At 60.9% G+C, this 25,868-nt stretch overlaps 2 protein-coding genes across 14 annotated transcripts; one reads left to right on the top strand and one right to left on the bottom strand.

Annotated features, from left to right (window-relative positions):
• Positions 1-159: 159 nt before the first annotated feature.
• OBSL1 (obscurin like cytoskeletal adaptor 1) lies at positions 160-19,613 on the top strand. 12 transcript variants are annotated; one of them, XM_070489660.1, is made up of 22 exons: positions 160-1,309; positions 2,845-3,114; positions 3,199-3,450; positions 3,616-3,918; positions 4,081-4,377; positions 5,732-6,004; positions 7,193-7,465; positions 8,112-8,384; positions 11,193-11,465; positions 12,248-12,523; positions 12,595-12,882; positions 13,063-13,338; positions 13,897-14,166; positions 14,330-14,602; positions 15,323-15,589; positions 16,419-16,531; positions 17,086-17,242; positions 17,414-17,575; positions 17,902-18,006; positions 18,325-18,594; positions 19,139-19,220; positions 19,327-19,455. In XM_070489660.1, the coding sequence occupies exons 1-22, from the start codon at positions 298-300 to the stop codon at positions 19,328-19,330; spliced, it is 5,769 nt and encodes a 1,922-aa protein (XP_070345761.1). In that variant the 5' UTR covers positions 160-297; the 3' UTR covers positions 19,331-19,455. The 12 variants fall into 12 exon arrangements, 7 of the variants coding, with proteins under 7 accessions (XP_070345761.1, XP_044607103.1, XP_044607105.1 ...); XR_011495547.1 differs by lacking the exons at positions 19,139-19,220; positions 19,327-19,455 and adding an exon at positions 19,480-19,613 and having other exon boundaries at positions 17,006-17,242; XR_011495545.1 differs by lacking the exon at positions 19,139-19,220 and having other exon boundaries at positions 17,006-17,242; positions 19,323-19,455.
• Positions 19,614-20,369: 756 nt separating this feature from the next.
• Positions 20,370-25,785, bottom strand: TMEM198 (transmembrane protein 198). 2 transcript variants are annotated; one of them, XM_014856059.3, is made up of 5 exons: positions 25,422-25,785; positions 24,901-25,105; positions 22,061-22,636; positions 20,845-21,047; positions 20,370-20,507 (listed from the first exon to the last, which is right to left on the bottom strand). In XM_014856059.3, exons 2-5 carry the CDS (start codon positions 25,064-25,066, stop codon positions 20,370-20,372), a joined length of 1,083 nt encoding a protein of 360 aa, XP_014711545.3. In that variant the 5' UTR covers positions 25,067-25,105; positions 25,422-25,785. The 2 variants fall into 2 exon arrangements, with proteins under 2 accessions (XP_014711545.3, XP_014711546.3); XM_014856060.3 differs by having other exon boundaries at positions 24,901-25,070; positions 25,422-25,775.
• Between the last annotated feature and the right edge of the window lie 83 nt (positions 25,786-25,868).

Raw genomic sequence — 25,868 nt, forward strand, 5'->3', positions numbered from 1 at the left:
GCTCTCCGGAGCAGGAAGCCAGGCCGCGGGCAGGGGCCCCTCGCCGTCAAGGCAAACAGGAAGGACTGCCCCCTAAGCTCCGCGCTCCGGGCCCGCGATCGCCGCCGCCGCCGAGCTGCAGCACCGGGCCCCGGGTAAGGAGGCGAGCCGGCAGCGCGCGGCCAGGGGAGGGCTCGGTAGGTCCCCGCACCCCGTCCCCGGACGCGCCCCGCCTCCCGGGCTCCGGCCGCCGCTGCGGGCCTCCGCAGGCCGCCTGCGCTGCCCCCGCGCCGCGGCGGGCCGTCTGCGGCCGGCGCGATGAAGGCGGGCTCGGGGGATCAGGGGAGCCCCCCGTGCTTCCTGCGCTTCCCGCGGCCCGTGCGGGTGGTAAGCGGCGCCGAGGCCGAGCTCAAGTGCGTGGTGCTGGGGGAGCCGCCGCCCAGCGTCGTGTGGGAGAAGGGCGGGCAGCCGCTGGTGGCCTCGGAGCGCCTGAGCTTCCCGGCGGACGGCGCCGAGCACGGCCTGCTGCTGAGCGGCGCGCTGCCCACCGACGCGGGGGTCTACGTGTGCCGCGCGCGCAACGCGGCCGGGGAGGCCTACGCGGCGGCCGCCGTCACCGTGCTGCAGCCTCCGGCCCCCGAGCCCGAGCCCCAGGCCGCCGAGCGCCCGCAGCCGGCGCCCGGGGCCGGGGAGGGCGCCCCGGTGTTCCTTACGGGGCCCCGGTCCCAGTGGGTACTGCGGGGGGAGGAGGTGGTGCTGACGTGCCAGGTGGGGGGCCTCCCCGCGCCCACGCTGTACTGGGAGAAGGATGGGATGGCCCTGGACGAAGTGTGGGACAGCGGCCACTTCGCTCTCGAGCCGCGCCGCGCCGAGGGCGGCCCGGGCGCCAGCCTGGCGCTGCGCATCCTGGCGGCGCGGCTGCCCGACTCGGGCGTGTACGTGTGCCACGCCCGCAACGCGCACGGCCACGCGCAGGCCGGCGCGCTGCTCCAGGTGCAACAGCCCCCCGAGAGCCCGCCCGAAGACCCCGATGAGGCGCCCCCGCCCGTGGTGGAGCCGCTCAAGTGCGCGCCCAAGACCTTCTGGGTGAACGAGGGCAAGCACGCCAAGTTCCGCTGCTACGTGATGGGCAAGCCCGAGCCCGAGATCGAATGGCACTGGGAGGGCCACCCGCTGCTCCCCGATCGCCGCCGCCTCATGTACCGCGATCGTGACGGCGGCTTCGTGCTCAAGGTGCTCTACTGCCAGGCCAAGGATCGCGGGCTCTACGTGTGCGCCGCGCGCAACTCGGCCGGCCAGACGCTCAGTGCCGTGCAGCTGCACGTAAAAGGTACTGCGGCGCCTCCAGCAGCCCAGGCTTGGAGAGGGGCCTCCAGCGCCCTCCGGGGTCCTCCTCACTCCAACCCCCCTCGGTGCCCCGCCGCCCTGAAGAGGGAGGGGGAGGGGAGGCGGATATTAAAATACCATTTCGTGCCCGCCTTCCACCCGCCAGGGATTCGGATTTAGTAGGTCTCCAGGGTACCCAGGAACTTCTTAGTCAACCCCCCAAGTGATTCTGAGGCAGATGGTGGAAAACCACCCTTTGGTAAACAGCTTTAAGGAGTGATTGATGCACAAACGCAAAGGGGCCTAGATCTCTTCTATTCCAGTGGTTTTAAACCTCTTTGTTAATTCGCTCCCCCTCCCCCAGTGGAAACCCCGCTGGGGCCCCGATATGAAAGACAGATAAAAGAAACATTTTACGAGTGTAACTTTCTAAGTCCAAATTTATAACACGTACCTACAAAACCAATCAGTGAGAACAAGGGGTGTGTTTTATTGAATACACACGTTTTAAGTGGAGGCTGTGTGCATAACTGAGTCTAGCCTGTGAGCCCTGGGGGAACACCTGGCTGCAGGCCTCACACTGAGAAATTCCTGATTCACCCCAAAGGTAAACTCGATGGAGGAAAAATACCCTGGGACTTTTGACTACTCTTTCACTAAACCGCCCTCCAGGTTTGAAAGAAGAGGAAGGTGAAGAAGAGGAAATTGATGTTTCAAAGTTGTCACCAACAGTGTCTAATAAATGCTCACGTTGTTCCGACACAGAAAATTCAGGGGGAAGAAAACACCCCAAACTCACACTGGAAGTTAAAGCTTTCTGTAATGAGGCTGCGTCACAACTGGAAGGATTATACCTTCTGTGGTTACTGCCCAACTTTTTCCCTCAGAGGAAAAAAGTTGGCAAATTTCCTGAGCCCTGCCTGGCACGCAGTCAGGCGTGGGGCACCTGTGGCGCAGCGGTGGCCTCGCTGGTGCGGCTCCATGTGCACAAATGGGCCAGGCCGCGCTGAGCCTGACCCCATCAGGAGAGAGAAGCCCAGCGGGAGCGCGGAGCTTCCCAGAGCTGCAGGACGAACGAACGTGCTTCTCCGGCAGCCTGAGGGAACCCTCTGGTCGTTTCCACCACCGTGCTTTCTTTTTATAAAAGGCAGCTTTGAAAATGGTTAAAGGATTTAAAGATGTAATTCAACTCAGAGCCTCGCAGAATCTGTGAGGTGCCTCCTGGGGGCCCCAGGGAACAGTTTGAAAATCACTAATGTGGTCCATCTCTTTCCCTACTTGACAATTAAGGAAACAGAGGCGCAGGATCATTGAAGTGGCTTTGCTGGGGTGATGTGGCCAGGGAGTGTGAGGGTCAGATGAGAACTTAGGCCACCTGGCTTCCCTTCTGGTGGCTTTTCTGTGATTCCACAGTGCCTGCTGGCTCTGGAGAGAAGCAGACGCCTAGAGCTAATGTGGGTTCAGGCAGTTGAGGATGCGAGGAGGAGTCCTTCGGGTCTGGCTCTCTAGAGCCTTCTCTGGTCTCGCCCCTCTCCTCAGAGCCCCGGCTCCGGTTCACGAGGCCCCTGCAGGACGTGGAGGGCCGGGAGCATGGGATTGCCGTGCTGGAGTGTAAAGTACCCAACTCCCGCATTCCCACCGCCTGGTTCCGCGAGGACCAGCGGCTGCTGCCCTGCCGCAAGTACGAGCAGATCGAGGAGGGCACCGTCCGGCGCCTCATCATCCACAGGCTCAAGGCAGATGACGACGGAGTCTACCTGTGCGAGATGCGGGGCCGGGTGCGCACCGTGGCCAACGTAACAGTCAAAGGTTGGCTGGCCGGTGGGAGGACGTCAAGGTGGAGGCAGGCAGGTGCCCAGACCCTGAGCTGATGGATTCCCGTCTGCATCTCAGGGCCCATCCTGAAGCGGCTGCCCCGGAAGCTCGATGTCCTGGAGGGAGAGAACGCTGTGCTGCTGGTGGAGACGCGAGAGGCTGGGGTCGAGGGGCGCTGGAGCCGCGATGGGGAGGACCTGCCGACCACCTGCCAGAGCAGCTCTGGCCACATGCATGCCCTGGTCCTTCCAGGGGTCACCCGAGAAGATGCTGGCGAGGTCACCTTTAGCCTGGGCAACTCCCGTACCACCACTCTGCTCAGAGTCAAATGTGAGGGCGTGAAAGCCCCGGGGCAGACTCCTCAAGGACTGGACAAGAGGGCCAGGGCAGGGGGGTGACCAAATGCCACAGCCTGGGTTAGCAAAGTGGACTTAAGGTGGGAGGGCTGTGGGAGGCTGGAGCGGGGCTGGAATGTAAACCCTGCCTTTGTCTCAGGCGTCAAGCACAGTCCCCCGGGACCCCCTGTGCTGGCAGAGATGTTCAAGGGCCACAAGAACACGGTCTTGCTGACCTGGAAGCCCCCTGAGCCAGCTCCCGAGACCCCCTTCATCTACCGGCTGGAGCGGCAGGAGGTGGGCTCGGAAGACTGGATCCAGTGCTTCAGCATTGAGAAAGCCGGAGCCGTGGAGGTGCCGGGAGACTGCGTGCCCTCCGAGGGCGACTACCGCTTCCGCGTCTGCACGGTCAGCGAGCACGGACGCAGTCCCCACGTTGTGTTCCACGGGTCTGCTCACCTCGGTGAGTCTGTCTTGTCAGACCTGGCCTGTCGGCAGCCGTACCCCAACTCACGCCCTCCTCATCACCTCTCCTTCCTTTATCAGCCCTCAGTCCCCGTCCTCATTTAAGCCTTTCGCCTGCCAACCTCTGCCTTCTGATGGCTATGTTCTATCTCCATCTCAGTGCCCACAGCTCGCCTCGTGGCAGGCCTGGAGGATGTGCAGGTATATGATGGGGAAGATGCTGTCTTCTCCCTGGATCTCTCTACCATCATCCAGGGCACCTGGTTCCTTAACGGGGAGGAGCTCAAGAGTAGTGAGCCGGAGGGCCAGGTGGAGCCTGGGGCCCTGCGGTACCGAGTGGAACAGAAGGGCCTACAGCACAGACTCATCCTGCAAGCCGTCAAGCACCAGGACAGCGGGGCCCTGGTCGGCTTCAGCTGCCCAGGCGTGCAGGACTCAGCCGCCCTCACCATCCAAGGTTGGTGCTGGTGGGGACCAGGGTGGGCAGGTAGGGTCAAGACACAGATGTCCTGTTGGCACAATGAGGCAGATGCTGTTCCCTTTTTTCACATCTGCGCCAGGCGAGTAAGGAGCATCCATGGTGGGCTCAGAGAGAGGGCTCAGTGGTCCAGAAGGCCGATTTCAACCCATGTGCAACGTACAGGGGACCCTTGGTTGTCTTCAGTATCGTATTCCAAATTCTCTGGAGCGTTCTGTGGTTTACAGAATTCTGTCACATTTATCATCTCAGAGACATGGGCCCTGGCTCCTAGTTCCTGACTGTTTCTTGCCCTGTTGTGTAACTGCTAACATGTCAGCAACTTCCCATGTGCCAGACACAATCCTAATCACTTTCCATATAGTAATTATCACAGTCCTCTCAGCAGCCCTATAAGATAGGTTCTTTTGTCATCCCATTTTCCACATGGGGAAACTGAGGCACAGAGAGGTTAAGTGACTTCCCTAAGTCACAGAGCTAATGAGTGGTGGTGCTGGATTATGAACCCAGGCAGTCTGGGTCTGGAGTCACGCTCTGCCACCTGTGGGAACAGGGAAGGAGAGGGAATGAGGTGTCCCTGAGGAGGACAGTCTTGGTGGGCATCTGAAAGTTCAGGACACATGCTGGCATTGGCCATGTCACCATTGTTGGGGTTTGTAGGGCCAGTCAAGGAAATTCCTCGGCGCCCAAGCATGGGGCCTTGGGGCAGTTAGCCGCCACCAACCCAGGAAGAGGGCAAAGTGAGAAATAACCAGCATCCAGAGCAGCATTTCCCAAATGCAGCCTGGGATCACCGACACGAGAGTCCTTTTCGGGGGCTGGTTTATAAGGCAGGCTCCTGGCCCTTGCATGCTTGTGGAAGGGTTGTTGAGGCATCTGCATTTTTAGCAGGCTCCCTAAGAGTTTGTAGGCACACTAAAACCACCGCTCCTAAGAGGTGGTATGGAAGCCTAAACCTACTTTTTGCAACTCCAACAAGTGCGTTGATGGCAGTTGTCTGGCCTGATGGCCCACCGCCTACACTGGGCACACGCTTATCCCGGAGCGGGGTGCTTATCCCGGAGCGGGGTGCTTATCCCCGAGTGGGGTGCTTATCCCAGAGCAGGGTGCTTATCCCAGAGCAGTTATCCCTAAGTGGGGTGCTTATCCTGGAGCGGGCTGTTTATCCCTGAGCGAGGTGCTTATTCCTGAGTGGGGTGCTTATCCCAGAGCAGGGTGTTTATCCCCAGGCGGGGTGCTTATCCCCGAGTGGGGTGCTTATCCCGGAGCAGGGTGCTTACTCCAGGCAGAGCACGCAAGGGCGCTGCGTGTGACTGTGCTTCTCTGCACGCAGAGAGCCCGGTGCACATCCTGAGCCCCCAGGACAAGGTGTCCTTGACCTTCACGACCTCGGAGCGAGTGGTGCTGACCTGTGAGCTCTCCCGGCTGGACTTCCCGGCGAGCTGGTACAAGGATGGGCAGAAGGTGGAGGAGAGTGAGTCGCTGGTGGTGAAGATGGACGGGCGCAGACACCGGCTGATCCTGCCTGAGGCCGAAGTCCAGGACAGTGGCGAGTTTGAGTGCAGAACAGAAGGGGTCTCGGCCTTCTTCAGCGTCACCGTCCGAGGTCAGGAGCTATGGCGGCCTGGGCTCCTCCAGCTGAGGCTGACTCGGGGGCCGTGCAGGCCCTGCCCCCGGTCTGCCTGCTTGGGGAGGGGGTCCCTTCCAGGGCGGACCTCGTGGGCTGGGGACATGTTTTCAGATCACTCGGCTCTCGCTTGCTTATCCTCCCAAGCACCAACACTCTCCAGCACACTTGCCCCCACATACCCTCTGCTGGGGGTGGGGGGAGAACTAAATTCCGTTACGGGAAGGACAGAGGGGAGCTCACGTTGCTTGCACATTTACCAAGAACCAAGTACTAGATACTTCAGATATACACTATTTCATTTAATCTTCACAACTAGATGAGGGGTAATATATTGCCAGTTCACAGATGAAGAAACTGAGGCTCAGAGAGGTTATGTGACTTGCGCAGTATCGCACAGCAAGCACATACCCTAGCTGGGTTCACACCCAGGATTGTGCTCATCCTACTGCCCCAGGCGGCCAGGGTCAAAGGGAAGCTTTGAGTGCAGTGGTCCAGTGGTTCTCAGAGGCCAGTCCATGGTCTGGCTGCCTCAGAACCACCCCGGAAGCTTGCTCTAAATGCATATGCCCAGGCCCCGCAGACCGCCAGAGCCAGAATACCCAGGGCAGAGCCTGGGATCTCCTCCGGGAAGGCAGCTTGGGAACCACAGATCCAGCTCATCTTCTCACTTTGGGTGGAAATCCTGTTTCAGCCCTGTTGCCAGGAGGTCCTCTAGCCCCTGCCTGAATGTACCCAGAGACAGGGAGCTCACTACCTGTAGGGAGCAGCTGAACCACTGTGGCCCCGCTAAGTCATTCCCACCTCCTGCCCAGCCTGGGACCATTGTGGCAGGGCCTTCCTTGTGACAGCAGCAGCCAGCATGGCCTGATGTGGCCTGTGATGGTGACCGCCTCTCAGCCTAGACAGAGGCTCTCTGCCTCCCTCCCTTCATGTCCCCACCCAGCCACCTCTGACCCTCTGGGGACCCACAGAGCACTCAAGGTCCACCTGATCCCCTGTCATGCCCTCAGCTTCCCATGTCATTGCCCCAGAGCCCCCAGCACAGCACAGCCCTAACCCTCCCAGTGTCCTCCTAGGATGAGACTGTCTCCCGGCCAAGCAGCCGATGTGGACTCATGTGTCCTGTGTGTGGGGTGTCTGTGACCCCATCTCTGCTCCCCCCAGACCCCCCAGTGCACATCCTGGACCCCCAGGAGCACGTGTTCGTGCACGCCATAACCTCCGAGTGCGTCATGCTAACCTGTGAGGTGGACCGGGAGGACGCCCCTGTGTGCTGGTACAAGGACGGCCAGGAGGTGGAGGAGAGCGACTTCGTGGTGCTGGAGAAGGAAGGGCCGCGTCACCGCCTGGTGCTGCCTGCCGCCCAGCCCCCAGATGGGGGCGAGTTCCAGTGCGTCGCTGGAGATGAGCGCGCCTACTTCACCGTCACCATCACAGGTGGGGGTCCAGGCGGGCCGCGGGACAGGGGAAGGTACCCCCGCTCCCGCCTGGGCAGCTGCCACACTCTCAGCCCTGGACCACAATTAGTAGCCCCTGCTTCCCTCCCCTAGGCTGAGCAGATGCCCCCCTTTTTCCCTGACCCATGGCCTGCACCCCAAGGTTCAGTCACTCACAGAAAGTGCGCTGTCATAAACACACCGGTCACGACTACACGAGGCACAGGGAGCCCTGCCGTCCCTGTTCTCCTGAAGACCCTGCCAGGGGAACCCTCTAGGGATGGCAGTTCTCCCAGAGCAGACACTGGAGGGGTCAGATCTCAGAGGCCAGCGGAGACCGCAGCTTCATGTGGGCAGCCAACCCTCCTCTTCCCGCTCTCATACCGTCCCCGTCCCAACCCAGAGAATGTGGAAGTTTCCAGAGCAGAGGATGACACCTTGGCCCCACCGTGCCACCATGCTCCTGATGTGCTTTGGTGACTGGTTGTGTCTCCAGCTGTGCATGGAGACACCATCCGAGCGAGGTCCCTCTTCTTCAACCTGTGACCCACCTTCCAGGAGTAGGGAACAGGCGTGGATCAGGGAGGGCAGCAGGGCCCGTGGGCCCCAGCCACTGACGCCCAGCCACGGCTGTTCCTGTCCTCCAGACGTGTCCTCGTGGATTGTGTACCCCAGCGGCAAGGTGTATGTGGCAGCCGTGCGCCTGGAGCGCGTGGTGCTGACCTGCGAGCTGTGCCGGCCCTGGGCCGAGGTGCGCTGGACCAAGGATGGTGACGAGGTGGTGGAGAGTCCCTCGCTGCTCCTGCAGAAGGAGGACACCATCCGCCGCCTGGTGCTGCCCGCTGTCCAGCTGGAGGACTCCGGAGAGTACTTGTGTGAAATCGATGACGAGTCGGCCTCCTTCACCGTCACTGTCACAGGTGTGAGCCCACCCCAGCTCCCCAGGGTCACCAGAAGACAGTCCTGAGCCCTTGGGGGGCTGGCCATGTACCCCTAGCTAGCACGCTGGGGGGGAGGGAGGCGGGGCTGCGGGTGCATGCACAGAGTTCCCGGCCCGAAATCGCCCAGGGCCCCTATTCAGCCAGGCAGGCTGCTCCCCATCACCCAAAGTCAGGAACAGCCCAGCTCCCCCAGCTCATGTACTGAGCACTGTCTCTGTGCCAGGCACCGGGCCAGAGGCTGCGGGTCACTGGTACGTAATGCAGACACAGTCATCGTTCTCAGAGAGCCGCCAGTCTAGCTGGGGAGACAGTCGTTAACCAGGGGTCGCAAACGGGCAGTCCCTAGGGCCCCATGCAGCCCACAGATGTGTTTTGTTTGGCCTGCAGAGTCTTACCAAAGTCAGGACAGTTCAAATAACAATCCGGAGTTATGCGTCCTCTTGAAAAAGCCGAAGACCCGGCGCCTCTGGTCCCGCTTCCCCCCGTGGAGACGAACAGCTGGCGCTGAGTAGCAGCTGCCCCCGTAACACGGGGCCCACATTCCTCTGTCCCACGCTCCCCGCCATCCCTTTTTGCCTCTCCCCAGACTGCTTCAGCCACTTACCTCCCTGGCTCCTGTGGGCATTCGAGTTTGCGACCCCTGTGTTACATCAATAAATACACAAATAAATGTACAGTGACACCTCGTGACAAGTGCTGTGAGGGATGAGGAGGGCAGAGGGCTCAAGAGAGCAAGACAGGAGAGCCAGGGAGGGCCTCGGAGACAGGCACCATGTCACCCGCGGGCGCCAGCCCTGGGCCGGGCTCCGGGTTCTCGGCAGCAGGCAGGCAGACAGGCCCGCTTCCCTGCGGGAGCACATGGCCCAGCAGGAAAGGCCGACCCAGCGTAGGGTGAGAGTGTGTGTGAGTTGTCGAGTGTTGCCATAGGGTGCTGGGGGCTGCTAACCTGGGCAGCAGGCAGCAGGAGCCTTCAGAACAGATACTTGGGGCAGGGCTGAGTCAGTTCATTGGGGTCGTGGTTTGGGCTGAAGGTGGCGGACGGGGAATGTTCAACGTGGAAAAGCTCAGGACGACTGTGGCAGCCATGGTGGTTCCGTGCTGGAAACTTGGGGCTGCAGCCCACAGCGCAACCCCAGTGTGTATGTTGAGGAAGGAGTGTCTAGGGCCTTGGCAGCTCTTGGTGGCACAGATGAACCCCACTGGCTGCCCGGAAGTGACCATCCTCCTGCTGGCACCGTCTTGTCACCCTCTCCCCTGCCCTGCCCTAGAAATAATGCCTCAGCCTAGGCTGAGCCACTTAGGGCCCCACTCCCCACACTGCAGATAGTGAGTCTGGCACACACAAGCCCACCAAGCCGAAGAGGCCTTTCTGCTCTACAGTGTGTCCCTCCAACCTCTCCCACCCAGGCCCTGGCCAGGCATAATGGCCACAACTGTGCACTCTTCAGCCCACACCAGCCTCCCCACCGAACACCAGATTCCTCACGGGGAAGTTCGCACCAACACCACCTCCGCTGTGGACCAGGGAGGATCAAGTGTAGTGCTGAGCTGAGGTCCCACAGCTGTGCAAGCACCCCAGCACCATCGCTGCCCCGTGACCTCACCCCACTGCTCCCACCCCTCAGGGAGCCGCACTCTGCAATCTACCCGCCTTCCTTGCTGGGCCCGAGAGAACCAGGCTGCTTCAAGCCCAGTTAGGGAGGCGCATTGCGGGGGCCGAGGGCCGAGGATGTGCTGGCCAGCACGTCTGCCGCGCGCGCGCGCCCCTGCAAAACGCGGGCCCGGGAAGCTGCAGTTCCCCAGACAACCACAAGGGGGCCGAAGGCTAGAGCGCAAAAGTGTTTGGAGACTTGCAGGTTCTGGCGGATCTCAGGGGCGCGTGGGAGGTGGGCAGGCCCAAGCTTGGCGTTGGTCATCTCCAATTTTGACATGGCCCCCTTTCTGTGAAAGAGTGACCACTTTAGAACAGTGGGAGATGAACTCCCAGAATCAGCGTGTAACATCCCTGGGGAATTCAGACAGGTGTTGGCAACTGTTACGCACAGATGCAAAAATTTTACTGCGTTCCGGCAAGCCTTGACTTGGACTCTCCACCGCTGCTTGCAGAGTCTGAGCCTCCCTTTAACAGACAAGAGTTTTTCCTCTTGCCTCACAGTAGGTGTAGCCAGCTGTGATCTTTAGGAAGTTGCTTAATCACTCTGTGCCTCAGTTTCCTTGTCTGGAAGACGGGATAAAAATATACCCACCGCCGAGGATTGCTGTGAGGGTTAACTGTGTAAAGTGCTTAGGACTGTTCCTGGAACCTTAGGAAGCCGATATAAGGATTTGTATTACACAGTCATGATTCCTTAGCCATAATTCCGAAATCCAAAAAACTCTCAAAATCAAAAGTCTTTTTGTAAGTTTGGTACTCAAAGTCATTTCACTAAAACCTGACCTTAACTGCTGGAAGCTATTTCTGCTCTTTAATTATCCTGCTTAGAGTGAATATACCTAAATGTTACACAGCAGAAACGTTAATGTGATTGATTGGGGGGGTGGCCCGTGGGGGCTACGGAGGGAGGTGATATGTGATAAATGCACCATTTCTGGAATCTGAAGCATTCTGGATTCCATCACACCTCTGGCCCCAGGGATCTCAGAGAACAGATTGTGGACCTATCATTCCTCATTATTATTACTCTTATTACCCTTATTATTGTGGTGACAGGTACTTCATGCTGCCAGATGGCCCCAGGGAGGCTGATGGTGAGTTTGTGACAGCCTGTGGTTGCCCCCACTCTGCAGAGCCCCCGGTGCGCATCATTTACCCCCGGGATGAGGTGACCTTGATCGCCGTGAGCTTGGAGTGTGTGGTACTGATGTGTGAGCTGTCTCGGGAGGACGCCCCCGTGCGCTGGTACAAGGATGGGCTGGAGGTGGAGGAGAGCGAGGCCCTGGTGCTGGAGAGTGATGGGCCCCACCGCCGCCTGGTGCTGCCCGCCGCCCAGCCTGAGGACGGGGGCGAGTTCGTGTGTGATGCTGGAGATGACTCAGCCTTCTTCACTGTCACCGTCACAGGTGGGCAGTCTTGGGGCACCCTGGGGAGCCAGTGAGGCAGGGGGCTGAGGGACAGACACCCAACCCTCCCACTTCTCACTGTTTAGGGGCTCCCCCCGTCTCCTCTCCTCCCCAGCCTCCTCACTCTCAGCCATCAGAGAGAGAGCCCCGGGCTTGCTCAAGTCAGAGCGGAACAGTAACCGGAGACCTGGGGGAGAGAGCTCAGCAATTAGAAGCATTCATTCATTCATTCAATCATTTATTCCACAAATCCTTATTGAATGACTGCTGTATGCTTGGCACTGATCTAGATGCTGAGGGCTACAGTAGCAAGTGAATAAGACAAAAACCTCTCTTCGTGGAGCTGGCGTTCTAGGGAGGGTGGCAGACAACAAAGAAGTACAGTAGGTGGTTTTTCAGGTGGTGAGAAGTGCATCAGAGGCAAAGCAGAGAAAGGAGATGGAAAGTGGGGGCGGGGCGGGGCGGGGCGGGGCGGGTGCACATTGCGGTTGGATTGGTCTGGGTGTGAGTCTGGGTCTATCTCTTTCTGTCCACCTTGGCAAGTCACTTCTCTCTAAAGTGACCTCAGGTCCTCATCTGTAAAGTGAAGCCAATGGCTAGACACCTCCGAGGGAGTGTCTGCAATGTGCTTAGCATATTGCCCAGCACCAGTAAGTGCCCGTGGCTTGTAGCTGGTACCGTCCCAAGAGCTGTGCTGCGAAGGGAGAGGGCTGAGACTCGAGCCGGTGAGGCAGGTGGAGGCCTGCTGGCTGAGCCGGTTCCCCCCTCTGTCCACCCACCAGCTCCGCCGGAGAGGATCGTGCACCCGGCAGCCCGCTCCCTGGACCTGCAGTTCGGGGCTCCGGGGCGTGTGGAGCTGCGCTGCGAGGTGGCCCCTGCGGGGTCCCAGGTGCGCTGGTACAAGGATGGGCTGGAGGTGGAAGCGTCCGACGCCCTACATCTGGGTGCCGAGGGGCCTGCTCGAACCCTGACCCTGCCCCACGCACAGCCTGAGGATGCTGGGGAGTACGTGTGCGAGACCCGTGATGAGGCCGTTACCTTCAATGTCAGCCTGGCTGGTGGGTGCTCCTGGCCAGTCCCGGCGGGGGAGGTGGAGGCATGCCTGAGCTGACACCCTCTCTCCATCCAGAGCCCCCTGTCCAGTTCCTCGCCCCAGAGGCAGCCCCCAGCCCACTCTGTGTGGCCCCCGGGGAGCCAGTTGTGCTGAGCTGTGAGCTGTCCCGAGCTGTCGCCCTGGTCTTCTGGAGCCACAATGGGAGGCCCGTGCAGGAGGGCGAGGGCCTGGAGCTTCACACTGAGGGACCCCGCCGCGTCCTCCGCATCCGGGCTGCAGACCCGGCCCACGCAGGCCTCTACACCTGCCAATCTGGGGCAGCCCCGGACGCCCCCAGCCTCAGCTTCACTGTCCAAGTGGCTGGTGAGTGTCACCTGGGCAGAAAGCCTGAGTTGCACCCCAAACCCACGGGCTCCCCCACCTCTCTAGCACACCTTGTCCACCCCTTGCCCCCCGCAGTGCCTTTCCCCATCTCGCCTCCTCCTGCCCTCCTCGCAGCCCTTGAGCCCTCCCTCCCAGTGACCCCCAGCTCTGACCCCGCAGACCCCCCCGTGCGGGTGGTGGCCCCCGAGGCAGCCCAGACGAGGGTTCGCAGCACCCCAGGCGGGGACCTAGAGCTGGTGGTGCACCTCTCCGGGCCGGGGGGCCCTGTGCGCTGGTACAAGGACGGGGAGCGACTGGCAAGCCAGGGGCGGGTGCAGCTGGAGCAGGCCGGGCCGAGGCAGGTGCTGCGGGTGCGGGGGGCACGCAGCAGGGACGCTGGGGAGTACCTGTGCGACACGCCCCAGGACAGCCGCATCTTTCTCGTCAGCGTGGAAGGTAACAGTGCACTGCTCACCCTTGCGGCCCTGGCACCCTGAGGACCACACCCCCGCCCTCACCCCTCAGCCCCACCTCACTGCCTCTGGCTCCAGCCACTGCACACACACGCTGTTACGTGGATGGGTACCCAGGGCTCCCTCTTCCAGGGACCCTCAGGCTAGAAGCTGAGGCTCTGAACCCGTTGGGTTCCAGTCTGGATTCTGCTTTCTAGTAGCTGTGTGACACTGGCAAGTTACTTAACCTCTCTGAGCTCCAGCTCTGAAGTGGGGGGATAATGCTCATCTTACAGGGCTGCTGTGACAATTAATTGAGACAAATAGGGTCCGTAGTCAACGATCCATTACTATTAGGGAGTCAGAGAGGTGCCAGGCCAGGATCGAGGGGAGTTGGCTAGAAGTGGCAGGGAGTTGGCATATTGTCCTTTGGCTGACACACCGTAGGTCCCAGGAAAGGTGTGTTAAATAACTGGGGGATGAAGGCCTGCACCCCAGGAGGGGATGAAAAGGAGGGAGGGGGAAAGGCCCAGCCCACCTCACTGACCGCCCCCACCCCCAGAACCACCGCTGGTGAAGCTGGTCTCAGAGCTGACACCACTGACCGTCCACGAAGGCGATGATGCCACCTTCCGGTGTGAAGTCTCTCCACCGGACGCCGATGTCACCTGGCTGCACAATGGGGCCGTTGTCACTCCAGGGCCCCAGCTAGAGGTGGCCCAGAATGGGTCAAGCCGCACACTGACCCTGCGAGGCTGCCAGCTTGAGGATGCGGGGACGGTGACTGCCCGAGCAGGGGCCACAGCCACAAGTGCCCGGCTCCACGTTCGAGGTTTGGTCCTGATGGGGCTGAAATGATCTTGTTCCTTGTACCCACCCTTCCAGCCCCTGCCCTCGCAGCCTTGCCCTTCTGCCCAGGAACGGGCCAGTGAGATGGAGCAGGGGGTGGCCCCCAGCCCCCGCTGGGCTCCATGCTCCCTCCTCCTTCCCCCCAGAAACAGAGCTGCTGTTCCTGCGGCGGCTGCAGGATGTGCGCGCAGAGGAAGGCCAGGACGTGTGCCTGGAAGTGGAGACAGGCCGCGTGGGCGCAGCAGGGGCCGTGCGCTGGCTGCGGGGCGGGGAGCCCCTGCCCCTCGACTCTCGCCTATCCATGGCCCAGGATGGCCACATCTACCGCCTCTGCATCCGCGGCGTTGTGCTGGCCGACCAGGGCACCTACGGCTGCGAGAGCCACCACGATCGCACCCTGGCCAGGCTCAGCGTGAGGCGTGAGTGCCCCGTCCTCTCCTAACATGTCGCCTGCCCCATGGCACAGCCTTTCCCGGCTGGCCCAGGGCCCCTCGGACCCCCACCAAAGTGCTCCTCGCCGCTGAGGCAAGTCAGCCCTGGCTGACCTCCAGGAATATGACTAAAGCAGCCTGCCCAAAGCAGAACTTTGCTTTTTCTAGTGTTTTTTTTTTTTTCCACCTTAGAAGCCCATGTGGATTTGCGTTCCATTTCACGTGTCCAAGTTAGCTTTGCTATAAACATCAATATTATACTCCAGAAAGACTTGCCCTGTTGGTCCTTCAGTCACATGCCCCAGGACACAGGGGCCCGTTTGAGAAGCAGGGGTGGCTGGCAAACAGCACCCCCCAGCCCGCAAGCTGGAGCCCTCTCTTGACTGTGTGACCTCGTGCAAATTCCTTAACCTCTCTGACCCAGGTTTTGACCTTCTGAGGTCATAGCACCTCTCACCCAGACTCCTCCACCCCCTGTCCGCCCCTCACCTCCTTCCTGTGTCCCGCCTCCTAACCCCAGTAAGGCTCTCTCTCCCCGGAAGTCTGGCCAGCTGTGCTTCCTTCTTCCTGAACCCTGCTTCTGAACTTTGTCACTAGGTCGGGTGTTAGGGATGGTGCGGGCAGGGTCAAGGGGTATGTGAGCCCCCCAAAGCCCCTGCCTAGAGATGGAGCCCTCATTCTCCCTCTCTCCCCATCTCCCCCCACCAGCGAGGCAGCTCAGGGTGCTGCAGCCTCTGGAGGATGTGACCATCATCGAGGGGGGCAGTGCTACCTTCCACCTGGAGCTGTCCCAGGAGGGTGTGACTGGGGAGTGGGCCCGGGGAGGAGTCCGGCTGCAGCCGGGGCCCAAGTGCCACATTCACACAGAGGGCCACACTCACCACCTGGTCCTCAGTGGCCTGGGCCTGGCCGACTCGGGCTGCATCTCCTTCACTGCGGATTCCCTGCGCTGTGCGGCCAGACTCACCGTGAGAGGTGCGGCCTGGGGGACCGCTGCCTGCCTGCTGACTGCCCTGGGGGTGACTCTACTGACCCCACTCCTTGTGTGGCCCCCACTGACCTCCCTGCCAGAGCAGGACTCCCCTGACCCTTTGACCTGTGGCCCCAGTGACTACCCTGCTTGAGTGTGGCTCCTCTGTGCCTGCAACCTGCTGGCCTGCCCCTGTGAGCATGTCCGTGCCAGTGTGGTGTGGTCCCTATTGTCTACCTGGGCACGCCTGCCTGCTGTGGCCGCCCTGCCTGTCTGTGCCCTTCTGACCACTCAAGTCCCAACCATCCACTGACCATGCCTAAGTGTGACTTCACTAGCACCTGTTTCCGTGTCCCCCATTTTGGCTTCCAGTCCTAGTGCGTTCCCCACTGACCATACCTGCTCAAGGGTCCCCCTATTGCTCCTCTGAACCCATTGTGTCTCCCACTGGCCAGTGTCTCCTGTGCCTTCCAGCCAAGTGTGGCCCCCACCGACCATGCCTGCCTATGGGTTACTCCACTGGCATCTTTGCTCTGGGTCCCCACCGTACCCCTCTAGCCCCAGCATGTCCCCCACTGACCACCTTAAAGTCTGATCCCCAGTTGGCCACTCCTGCCCCATTGACCCCTGTGAGCCGCTGTGTCCTCCACTGACCAGCATCCCCCGTGGACCACTTGTCCCAGCTCATCCCCCACTCATTAGTGGCCTCCATGGATCACCTTGTCTAAATGTATCACTGACCCTTCTGCCCAAGTGTGTCCTCCTTGTCCCCGCAAGCTGGGTCCCTGTCCTGTCCTTACCCTTGCTCCCTCTGCACTGTCCTCCCTCTCCCAGAGGCCCCAGTGACCATTGTGCGGGGGCTACAGGATCTAGAGGTGACCGAGGGCAACACAGCTACATTCGAGTGCGAGCTTTCCCAGGCCTTGGCTGATGTCACCTGGGAGAAGGTCAGAGCCCAGCCCCGGCCCAGCCCACCTTGGCGTCATAATCACAATAATAATGCCTTAAACAAACAACTAACACTGAGCGGATGTGCCTGCCCCTGGTGCTAAGATTCACTTTACATTAATCCTTTAATCCTCACAACGTCCTTATGAGGCTGTCTTGTTATCTCCACCTTGTCTACAAGGAGATGGAGCTCAGCGGGGTGATGGATTGCCCAGGCCAGACAAAAGGGGTAGAGCCCATATTTGAATCCAGGTTTACCTAATTCCAGAAGCCACGCTCATGGCCGTTGTGACCGGTACAGGACTCTGGGCTTCCCGCGCCCATGGCGCCCCTTCTCAGCCCTAACGTCCCCAAAGGGTGGCACTTTCCCCATGAGGCTTCTGGCGCGGCCCCGAAGGTGCGGGATGGCCCGACCCAAGCCTGAGGGGCAGAGACAAGTAAAAACGCTCTTCGACACCACTTGGCATCAACAGAGGGCGCTGCCGCCTCCCAGGGTCGCGGCCGCCTGCGCCCAGCCGAGTTCACCCCGACCCTCTGCAACTCCCGCCCCCAGGACGGGCGCCCGCTCACGCCCAGCCCTCGGCTCAGGCTCCAGGCCCTCGGCGCGCGCCGCCTGCTCCAGCTGCGGCGCTGCGGCCCCTCGGACGCCGGGAGCTACAGCTGCGCGGTGGGGACGGCTCGCACCGGGCCCGTCCGCCTGGCCGTGCTCGGTGGGTACGGGGCGCTGCCGGGGCCGGACGCTGGGGTGGGCGCGCGGGCAGTGAGCCCGTCCTCCCTCGGGACTGACTCCCGGGGCTTCCAGGGAGAGGGGCGGGCAGTGGGCGTGGTCGGGCACCGCCCCCCTCTGCCCCGCCCCGCTGACGTCCGCGGCTCCGCCCCAGAGCGCACGGCGTCGGTGCTCTCCGAGCTCCGGTCGGTGCGCGCCCGCGAAGGCGACGGCGCCACGTTCGAGTGCACCGTGTCGGAGGTCGAGATCCCCGGGAGCTGGGAGCTTGAAGGCCGCCCGCTGAGACCCGGAGACCGCGTCCGCATCCGACAGGAAGGTCTGGCCGACTTTCTCCCGAGTCTAGCCCCTTGCTGACCCGCCCCCAGCTCAGGCAGACCCCGCCCCACGAGGATAAGCCGCGCCTCCAGCTCGAACGGTCCCGCCCCACGGCCCAAGGAGCCGTCTCCCTGTCTTTCCCTGGCCCCCAGCCACGAGCCCTCGGTCCTGGAGCGCTCCTCTTCCCTCTCGGCATCCCGTTTCCGCCCAACCGAGCACACATTTAACGCGTCCGAAGAGACCTGGGGATCTCCTCCGGCCCCACCCTCATCCCTGAACCTTCCCCAGAGGGGGCTTCGGCCTCGCTAGCTCCTCCCTCACCCCCAGGGAAGAAACATTTTCTGGTGCTGAGCGGGCTGCGCGCGGAGGACGCCGGTGAGGTTCGCTTCCAGGCGGGACCCGCCCAGTCCGTGGCTCAGCTGGAGGTGGAGGGTAAGCAACGGGGGCAGGGGCGGCCAGTAGTGGGCATCATCTCCCCCGGGACTGGCAGGCTGGCGAGAGGTCCTAGGAGCGCTGCCTCCTCACCTGCCTTCCTCGAGGGGCTCTCCTGGGGCGGGTCATAGAGGGCAGTGCGTTTCCTAGGGAGGAGATGGGTAGGAGGAGACTTTGGGTTGGGTGTGCTACGGAACGGGCTGGTGGCATTGAGATCTGAGACCAGGACTGGAGGCCGCAGGGGGAGGGAAGATGCGTCTCTCCTCCTGGGGGCCCTGCGTGTCCCTGTTCACTTAAGCTTTCGTTCTCCACCCCCAGCACTGCCTCTCCAGATGTGCCGCCGCCCCCCTCGCGAGAAGACGGTTCTGGTCGGCCGCCGGGCTGTGCTGGAGGTGACTGTGTCCCGCTCCGGGGGCCACGTGTGCTGGTTGCGGGAGGGGGTCGAGCTATGTCCAGGAGATAAGTACGAGCTGCGCAGCCACGGCCCCACCCACAGCTTGGTCATCCATGACGTGCGACCTGAGGACCAGGGCACCTACTGCTGCCAGGCCGGCCAGGACAGCGCCCACACACAGCTACTGGTAGAGGGTGAGTGAAGCTGTCCTGGTAGAGGTCAGAGGGACAAGACGGGCTGGCCAGGCAGGAGGGCTCGCCTAGGAGCTAGTGGGCTGAGACACACCTACTGCAAGTTTCCCAGAATTGGGATGGCAAGTTGGTTCTGGGATGTGTTGGGGGCCGGGGGTGGGGAGGCGGTAGATCGAGTCCAGGGCTGAGGACAGGAGGGAGCCCTGTGTTCCAACAGGAACCACTCGGTTCAGGGCAGCTGTTCCCACTTTTCTACTCTCCTTCCTGACCAGGCTTCCCCTCACCCCCTCCTGCCTCTGGACCATGTTTGTCTCTTCTGAATGCCCCATTTGTACCCCAGTTCCTCTCCTTCCCACCCATGGGCCCCTGGTCTGTGCCCCACTTCCCCGTCCCTCACCCGCCTCCTGCTCTCTGCCCGGCTGGCTTCTGCCCATCTCAGCAAGTTCAACATCAGCCTGGGCAGAGGGCTCCTGTGCTGGCCCCATTTCTTTCCTCTCCCACATAGGAGATGCCCCACCCTGCACCTGAATTTCTGCATTCCCTTCAGATGCCTTGCCCTCCCAAACGGACCCCCACTCTCCTGCCCCCACAGACAGCCCTGACAGAGGCCTCAAGAGGGTGGGGCAGAGGTGAGGGCCCAGCTCTTCCTGTGTGGGTGCCTAGGCTCTGCCAGGGGAGAGGAGGTGGTACCCACTCTCTCCCCAGCCCCAAGCAGAGTCATTCCTCCGCAGGTAGCTAGGAGGACCGAACCAGGCCAGGCGGGTGCCTCGGACAGCTTGGAAGGCGCATGCCCTAACTCCAGGCAGAGGTGGGGAGGCAGGGGAACAGAGGTGTTGGGAGACAATAAAAGTGGTACAGTCCTTTTCCCTGGCTCTCTGTGTGACACAGGAGGGAAGAACTTGTCTGGAGCCCCTGCGTAGTGAGTGACACAGGGGACAAGGGGTGCAGTGCTTCCAGCTTGGACCCTGGAGGTGCCAGCCACCAAAGACCACCACTCCTGGCAGAACCCACACAGTTTGGCACATTTATAAAAGATGTAAAACAGGGTGGGGTGGGGTGGGGTGGGGTGGGGTGGGGGGAGACACAAGCATGAGGTGTCCAGGTGGCAAGACAGACACCAGACATGCACCGTGCATTTAAGCCCCCTCCCCCCAGCACCCTTCCCCAGCCCAGCCCAGAGCAGCACCCCCTACACCCATCCCCTGCCACTGCCCTCAGGCTGGTGGCTTTGCAGAGGACAGGGGACCAGGGTGTGGGGTGCTGCAGTTTGCCTGGCGGACGAAGACAAGCAGCCTTAGATGAGTCTGGTTGAGAGGCGGGGCGATGGGGGAGGAAGGCAGGCTCCTCCTCTTAGACATGCAGAAGGGTGGCCACGGGGCCCCAGCAGTGGGAGAGGAGGGGGCCCACCTTGGAGAAGCCCTACCCATCATAAATCTAAGGCAAAGGTCCCAGTGTCCCGTCCAAGCCCACCCCTCCACACACACACACACACACACACAAACACAGGTGACACACTCATAACCCTGAGCACACCCCAATGGGGCTCACACCCCGAGTCCCTCAGGAGCCCCTCGGGAGTGTGGGAGGGGGCTTTCCCCTCGGGCCAGGCCCAGTCTGAGACAGGTCCTCCTCTCTAGTGCTAGGCCAGCCCTCTCCAGCTGGGCAGAGGGACAGCCAAAGGCGCAGGGTCAGGCGGGCTGGGCAGTGGCCCAGCAGGCCTCCCCAAGCTGGCAGAGCTGGTGACCACAGAGTCTAGGTGGGCAGGAGCAGCCATCCTGCTACACCCGCACAGGGGGCCCCGAGCAGGCCGTCAGTAGCCCCTGGGACCCATACTCATAGTCCGCATCTGTGGGCGAGGCCATGAAGGAGCTCAGGGAGCTCCCCGTCTGCCGGTCCCGGAAGCTCTGGATGTAGCTCTGTGGGAGAGTAAGGCCAGTGTGAGAGAGCCACCACAGACCCCTGCCCCGAGAGCCACCTCATCCTGTCCCTGCAGCCCCAGAACCTCACCACCCCCATGGTGCACAGCCCTGGGACCCTGCCCCACCCATACCTCATTAAAACTCATCCTCAGGACACCTTTCCCCTGACCCCAGAGCTGGACCCATTGGGGTCCTGGTGCAGGGGTCCCCAGGGGTAGAGACATGCTAGGGCTTTGCGACAGTGACGCTACTGTGGAGGGCCCTATCCTGCCGGGACAGAGTCCACAACACTCCCTTCTCCCATGTTCGGGCTGGAGGGGCTTGGGGTGCTGACCGGGGAGAGGACATCTCCATTGAAGCGTTTGATGGGCACTGGCCTGCGCCGATAAGCAGGGTCAGGGGGCCCGGGCCTTGGAGGAGCTCGGGGGCCTCTGGGGGGGGCCCGTGGGGGTCTCTTCTTCCGCCGCTTCTCCTTGCGCTCTTCCTGCTGGCGAATCCGCATCAGCTGCACTCGTCGTCGCTGCCGGCTGATGACCACTGGGAGGGGATGGGCAGAGAAGGGTGCCTCATCTTCCCCAGCCCCCGGCCCTCCCCCTCTGGCGCTCCAGGCTTCCAGCTTCCCCTAGTCCGTAAGCCACACCCTCTTCCTTCCTGGTCTCCCACCTCCCAGATGGGAATGCAGTTGTTCTTTTCTCCCCAAGGCCTTTACGAAAGATTCCTGGACTTCCAGGTCCCCCCTCCACTGCTGTTATCCCTTTTCCAATCCTCAGCCATAGGTGAATCACGGAGACCAGCCATTGTCACCTCTCAGCTAGACAACCACAGCTGCCCCCTCACTGGGCTCCCTTCTGCGCTTGCCTTCCCAAGTGCTTTCTACATTCAGCAGCCAGGGTGAGCATCCCAAAGGCTGAGTTAGGTTATATCCTCCCCTGCTTTTGTCTCCAATGGCATCTCATTGCCCTGCTAATAAAACCCAGTCCTCATGGCCCCCAGGCCACACAGTTGGCATCCCTCACCCATCACACTCCAGCCACGTCCTCAATGAGCCAAGCTCACTCCTTCTTGGGCCCTCACCCCTGCTGTTCCTCTTCTCTAGCACCTTGCATGGCTGGCCCCTATCCTTCAGGTCTCTGCTTCAATGTCACCTCTTCCAAGTGGCCTTCCTTGGCCACTGTGTCTCTATTCCATATTACCCTGCATATCTCTTTCATATCATTCTGCACAACCGGAATTATCTGGCTTGTCTGCATGTCTGTTGTCTGTCTCCCCTGACCTGAATGTAACCCATGAGGGCAAAGACCTTTCTGTTTTGTCTCTGCTGAGGTGCCTGGACTGGGCTAGGCACAGAGCCGCTGCTCCGTAATTGTTGTGGAAGGAATGGCGGCACTGAGGCCCTATCTTCCCAGACCCTGAGCAGGTCAGCTCTCTCACTATGGAGGCCTTCCGGTGCTGGTGTGCACAGCTTCTTGCCCCCTCCCCAGTCACTTAGTCCCCCACCCGTCCCTGGCCACCCATTTCTCTCATGCCCACCCTGGCCTGTGCCCTCTCACCTTCTGTGTGGGAGTCTCTCTCGGCTGTCACCCGCCACTGCACCAGGACGCCCATCAGGCTGAGCAGGGGCCACAGCGCCAGCAGGGCCCAGCTCCGCCAGCAGAGGGGGGGCACGGGGGCGGCCCGCAGTCGCTCCACCGCGTAGCGCCCCAGCAGTAGTAGCTCTGCAAAGTAGTCAGCGGCGGTGGCGATGAGCGCAGCACCAGTCACGGCGGTGGCCAGGGTGGTAAGCGGGCGGGGCCAGCGCAGCGTGAGCAGGGCGCAGAGCAGGCCGCCCCCCAGCAGCAGCCCCAGGGGGCCCCACACGGAGCCCGGCTGGTAATAGGGTGCGGAGCCCAGCAGGGCGGCAGCGGCGAGCAGCAGCCCGAGCAGCAGCCCCACCAGGAAGAGGCCCACGCTGCGCACCAGCATGGCCACCAGCCCGCAGAGCAGTCCGATGCCGAGCGCGATGCCCGCACTCGCCCCGGCACTCAGCTGCGTCTCCAGCACCCGCTCTCGGTAGCACAACAGGAAGATGACCACGGAGCCAAACAGCAACCCCGTGAGGAAGAGCACTGCCTTGAAGCAGCGGTAACCTGGAGGGGAACAGGGGCTAGTGAGGGGCCACCAGGCTGGAGGCAGGAGGCCAGAGGGGTCAGGGACATGGAATCACAGGGCAGCCAGAGGCGGGACACTAAGATCAGAGAACTGGGGGCCACAGGGGTCCTGAGGGCCTCAGTGATGGGACCACTGGGGTCAAGGGAGGTCCAAGAGATAGGACATTGGGAGTCACTGGGAAGAGGAGTCATTGAGAGAAGCACGGGGACTTTGAGGGTCAGAGGAGTCAGAGATAGATCATTGGAGTCAAGAGTGAACCAGTGATTGGGTCACTGGGGTCTTTGGGATCACAGGGGTCAGAGCTAGGTCACTGGGGTCACAAGGGGATCAGCAATAGAGTCACTGGAGTCTTTGGGGAGCGATTGTTCAGAGCTGTGAGGCATTTGGAAGTTGGAACTTGAGAAATGAGGGCCACACAGGTTCAGAAAGATGAAGGCTCTGAGGGGTCCCAGAGATATGACATCATTAGAAAGTTGCAAGGAGAACAGAGAAGCAGAGTTATTGGGGTGGGGTCCCAGGAGATGAGGTCTTTGCATGTCAGAGGGATTGACAGATGTGGAATCATTGAGAGTGTTAAAGGGTTTCTGAGGGAGAGAGGGTAATACTGAGGCCAGAGCAATGGGATCATTGAGATCACAGTGGGGGGAGGAAGCAATCAGACAGTGAAGTCATAGGGACCAGAGAGTTAAGAGCAATAGAAGGAGTCAGTCGGACAGAAGGTAATAGATAACTGTGGGGTGATTGGGGGTCACTGGGCTTACAAGGGGTCATAGGGAGTCAAAGAGGATTATAGGGAGAAATAGTGGTTGTGGAGCTTCAGAAAAATGGAGGTTATGGGCTATTAGGCCCATTAAGGGTATCTGGAAGGGTGAGAGACTTGTAGATCCTGAACAGTGGGGAAGATGGAAGTCAGAGATGGGGGTCAAGGGGTCAAGGAGAGCCAAAAAGAAAGGTCAGAAAGAGGAGATTCAGTTCTAGGAATGAGGGGAAGAATCAGGGTCCAGGAGGTTTTGGGGTCAGAAAGGGGCATAGGACATGGGCAAGGGCTCTGAGTTCAAGAGCCTGGGAGAGGGGCGCCCAAGAGGGGTAGGGTGGCAGAGAATCCCCGGCGGGGGGAGGGTCAGGCTGCACTGAGAAACTGCAGAGGGAGTGGGTATGGAGAGTGGAGGGGGTGAGGCCACACCCAAAATGTGTCCTGAACCCTTGGAGGGGCACTTCCTCCTGCCCACTCTGCAGTTGTTCAGCCAGAGTGTGGAGGTGGAAGGGGAGGGGCCATCTGGCTCCCATCTCTCCTACTACCCAGCCATTCTAGGGGAGGTGAAGAGGCTGCAGAGAACACATCTCACCCCACCTCTGCCCGGCCTAGAACCCAAACCTCCAAGCTTCCTTTGCACTTCTTCCAGTTGCATATAATCCACTTTCCTTGGGTCCCCAGCCCATAGTTTGTTCCCCTCTCTGAAGTTCTGTAACTCTTGCTGTAGAATCACTGGGCACTCACTCCTTTAGCTCATCTGGCACCTTTGTGCAAATGAGAAAAAGGTGTGCCTTCTTCTAGGCAAAGCAGCCTTTTGCCAAGGCCTGGAGTTTGGAAAGTGGATTTCAGCCACCACTTGCCCATTCAACTGAACTCCTTTGTGCAGTACCCATCCTGTACAATTGTTCACAGCAGCCCTTATTACTGGAGTCTGCCTTGTAGGCAATCTCCATGTGTATGACTTCCATCTAGCCCACTCTAATATGTATCACAGGTATGACTGTTCCAGAAGTCTCTCCCCCATCAGACAATATGTCCTGTGGGAGGAGACCATGTTTAATCACTCTGCTAAATGTTTTCAGTGCCTATCTCGCACAGGGACCCAAATACATCTTCACCACAATAGCTATTATTTGTTGAGTGCCTCCTAATTCTCACAACCACCCTACGTGAGAGAAATATCATTGTTCCCATTGTTTAGATGAGAAAATTGAGGGTCAGGCAGGTTAATGTGCCCAAGGCATCACAATCAGTAAGGTGCAGAGCCAGGTTCAAATTCCAACCTAACTCAAAAACCTCTGTTCTCTAGGATCTAGAGTCTAGGTGATCTATGAACATGAGTGTGATGAAAGAAAGAAGGAAAAGAAAAATAGTTATCCATGGGGGTGGTGGTAGCGGTGAAGTTCTGGAGAAGATTCGGGGTGTCTCGCAAAAGTAACTTGGGGAAACAGAGGGGAGCTCAGGTGAGGGATGAGATGGGGGTCTCACCGAAGAAGCAGTAGACGACTCCAAACAGACAGCACATGATGCAGACGAGGGCCGGCAGTGCCTGGTACCTGCGCTCCAGGGGCTGTTCACAGGGTGCACCCCAGAAGGCATCATCTGGTTCGGGGGGCAGCAGCTGGAACCGCAGCGTCGCCGCAGTGCCCGGCATAGTGCTGGAGACGAGAGGGAGTCACTCCCCCAGGTCAGCCTGACAGACAGCAAGTTGGGGTCAAGGAGGAGTCCTAGGTCTCCACCAGGATGGGGGCGAGGATGGGAGTGGGGGAACTAGGGAGGGACACGGTGGACAAAGGAGTGGTGCCCACATCCGGCAGCTCTGGGAGCATCCCTGAAGTGGGGCCACAAGACAAAGGGAGACAAAAGTGCCTGGCTAGAGGGGGCCAGGAGGAAGGAGTTAAAAGGGGGCCTGGGTTGGGGGAGATGAGGGCAGTGTGCTGCCGGTGAGAAGGAGGCAGCCAGGGGATTCCTCTGTGGGCGGCTTAAATCTGGTATTGTCCAAGATCTACCTGGGCTGGAGGCGACCCGAGCTTCTGACCCAAAAAGGCTGTGCAGGGGCCGGAGGGGCCGGGGTGGCGGGTCGCCGGAGGCCCCAGCTGACTGGGGTCCGGGGAAAGTCCGCCGTTCGAGGAAGGGGGCTCCTGGGCCGGAGGGAGCGGTCTCCGCGCGGCAGCGTCGCCGCTCCGCGTCCAACACTGGCTGGCGCTCCAGTCCCGCGGCGTCCGGGGACCCGGGCTGGCCCCGGGGAAGGGAAAGGAGCGGGCGCAGGGGCTCGGGCTGCCCCGGAGCCGCGGCCCCATGCCCTGAGCCCGCCCGCGGCCTTTGGTGCTGATGGACAGCTCCGGCCTCTGCTCCTGACGTCACTCAGGGCGCACCATCAGGCAGGGGCGGGCTGCTTCTGACGTCACCCGGGACGCACCAACCACGCCGGGGGGAGGCAGGGGACTCCGCCCCGG

The sequence above is a fragment of the Equus asinus genome, chromosome 19 (genome assembly GCF_041296235.1).
Source record: "Equus asinus isolate D_3611 breed Donkey chromosome 19, EquAss-T2T_v2, whole genome shotgun sequence".
NCBI lineage: Eukaryota > Metazoa > Chordata > Mammalia > Perissodactyla > Equidae > Equus > Equus asinus.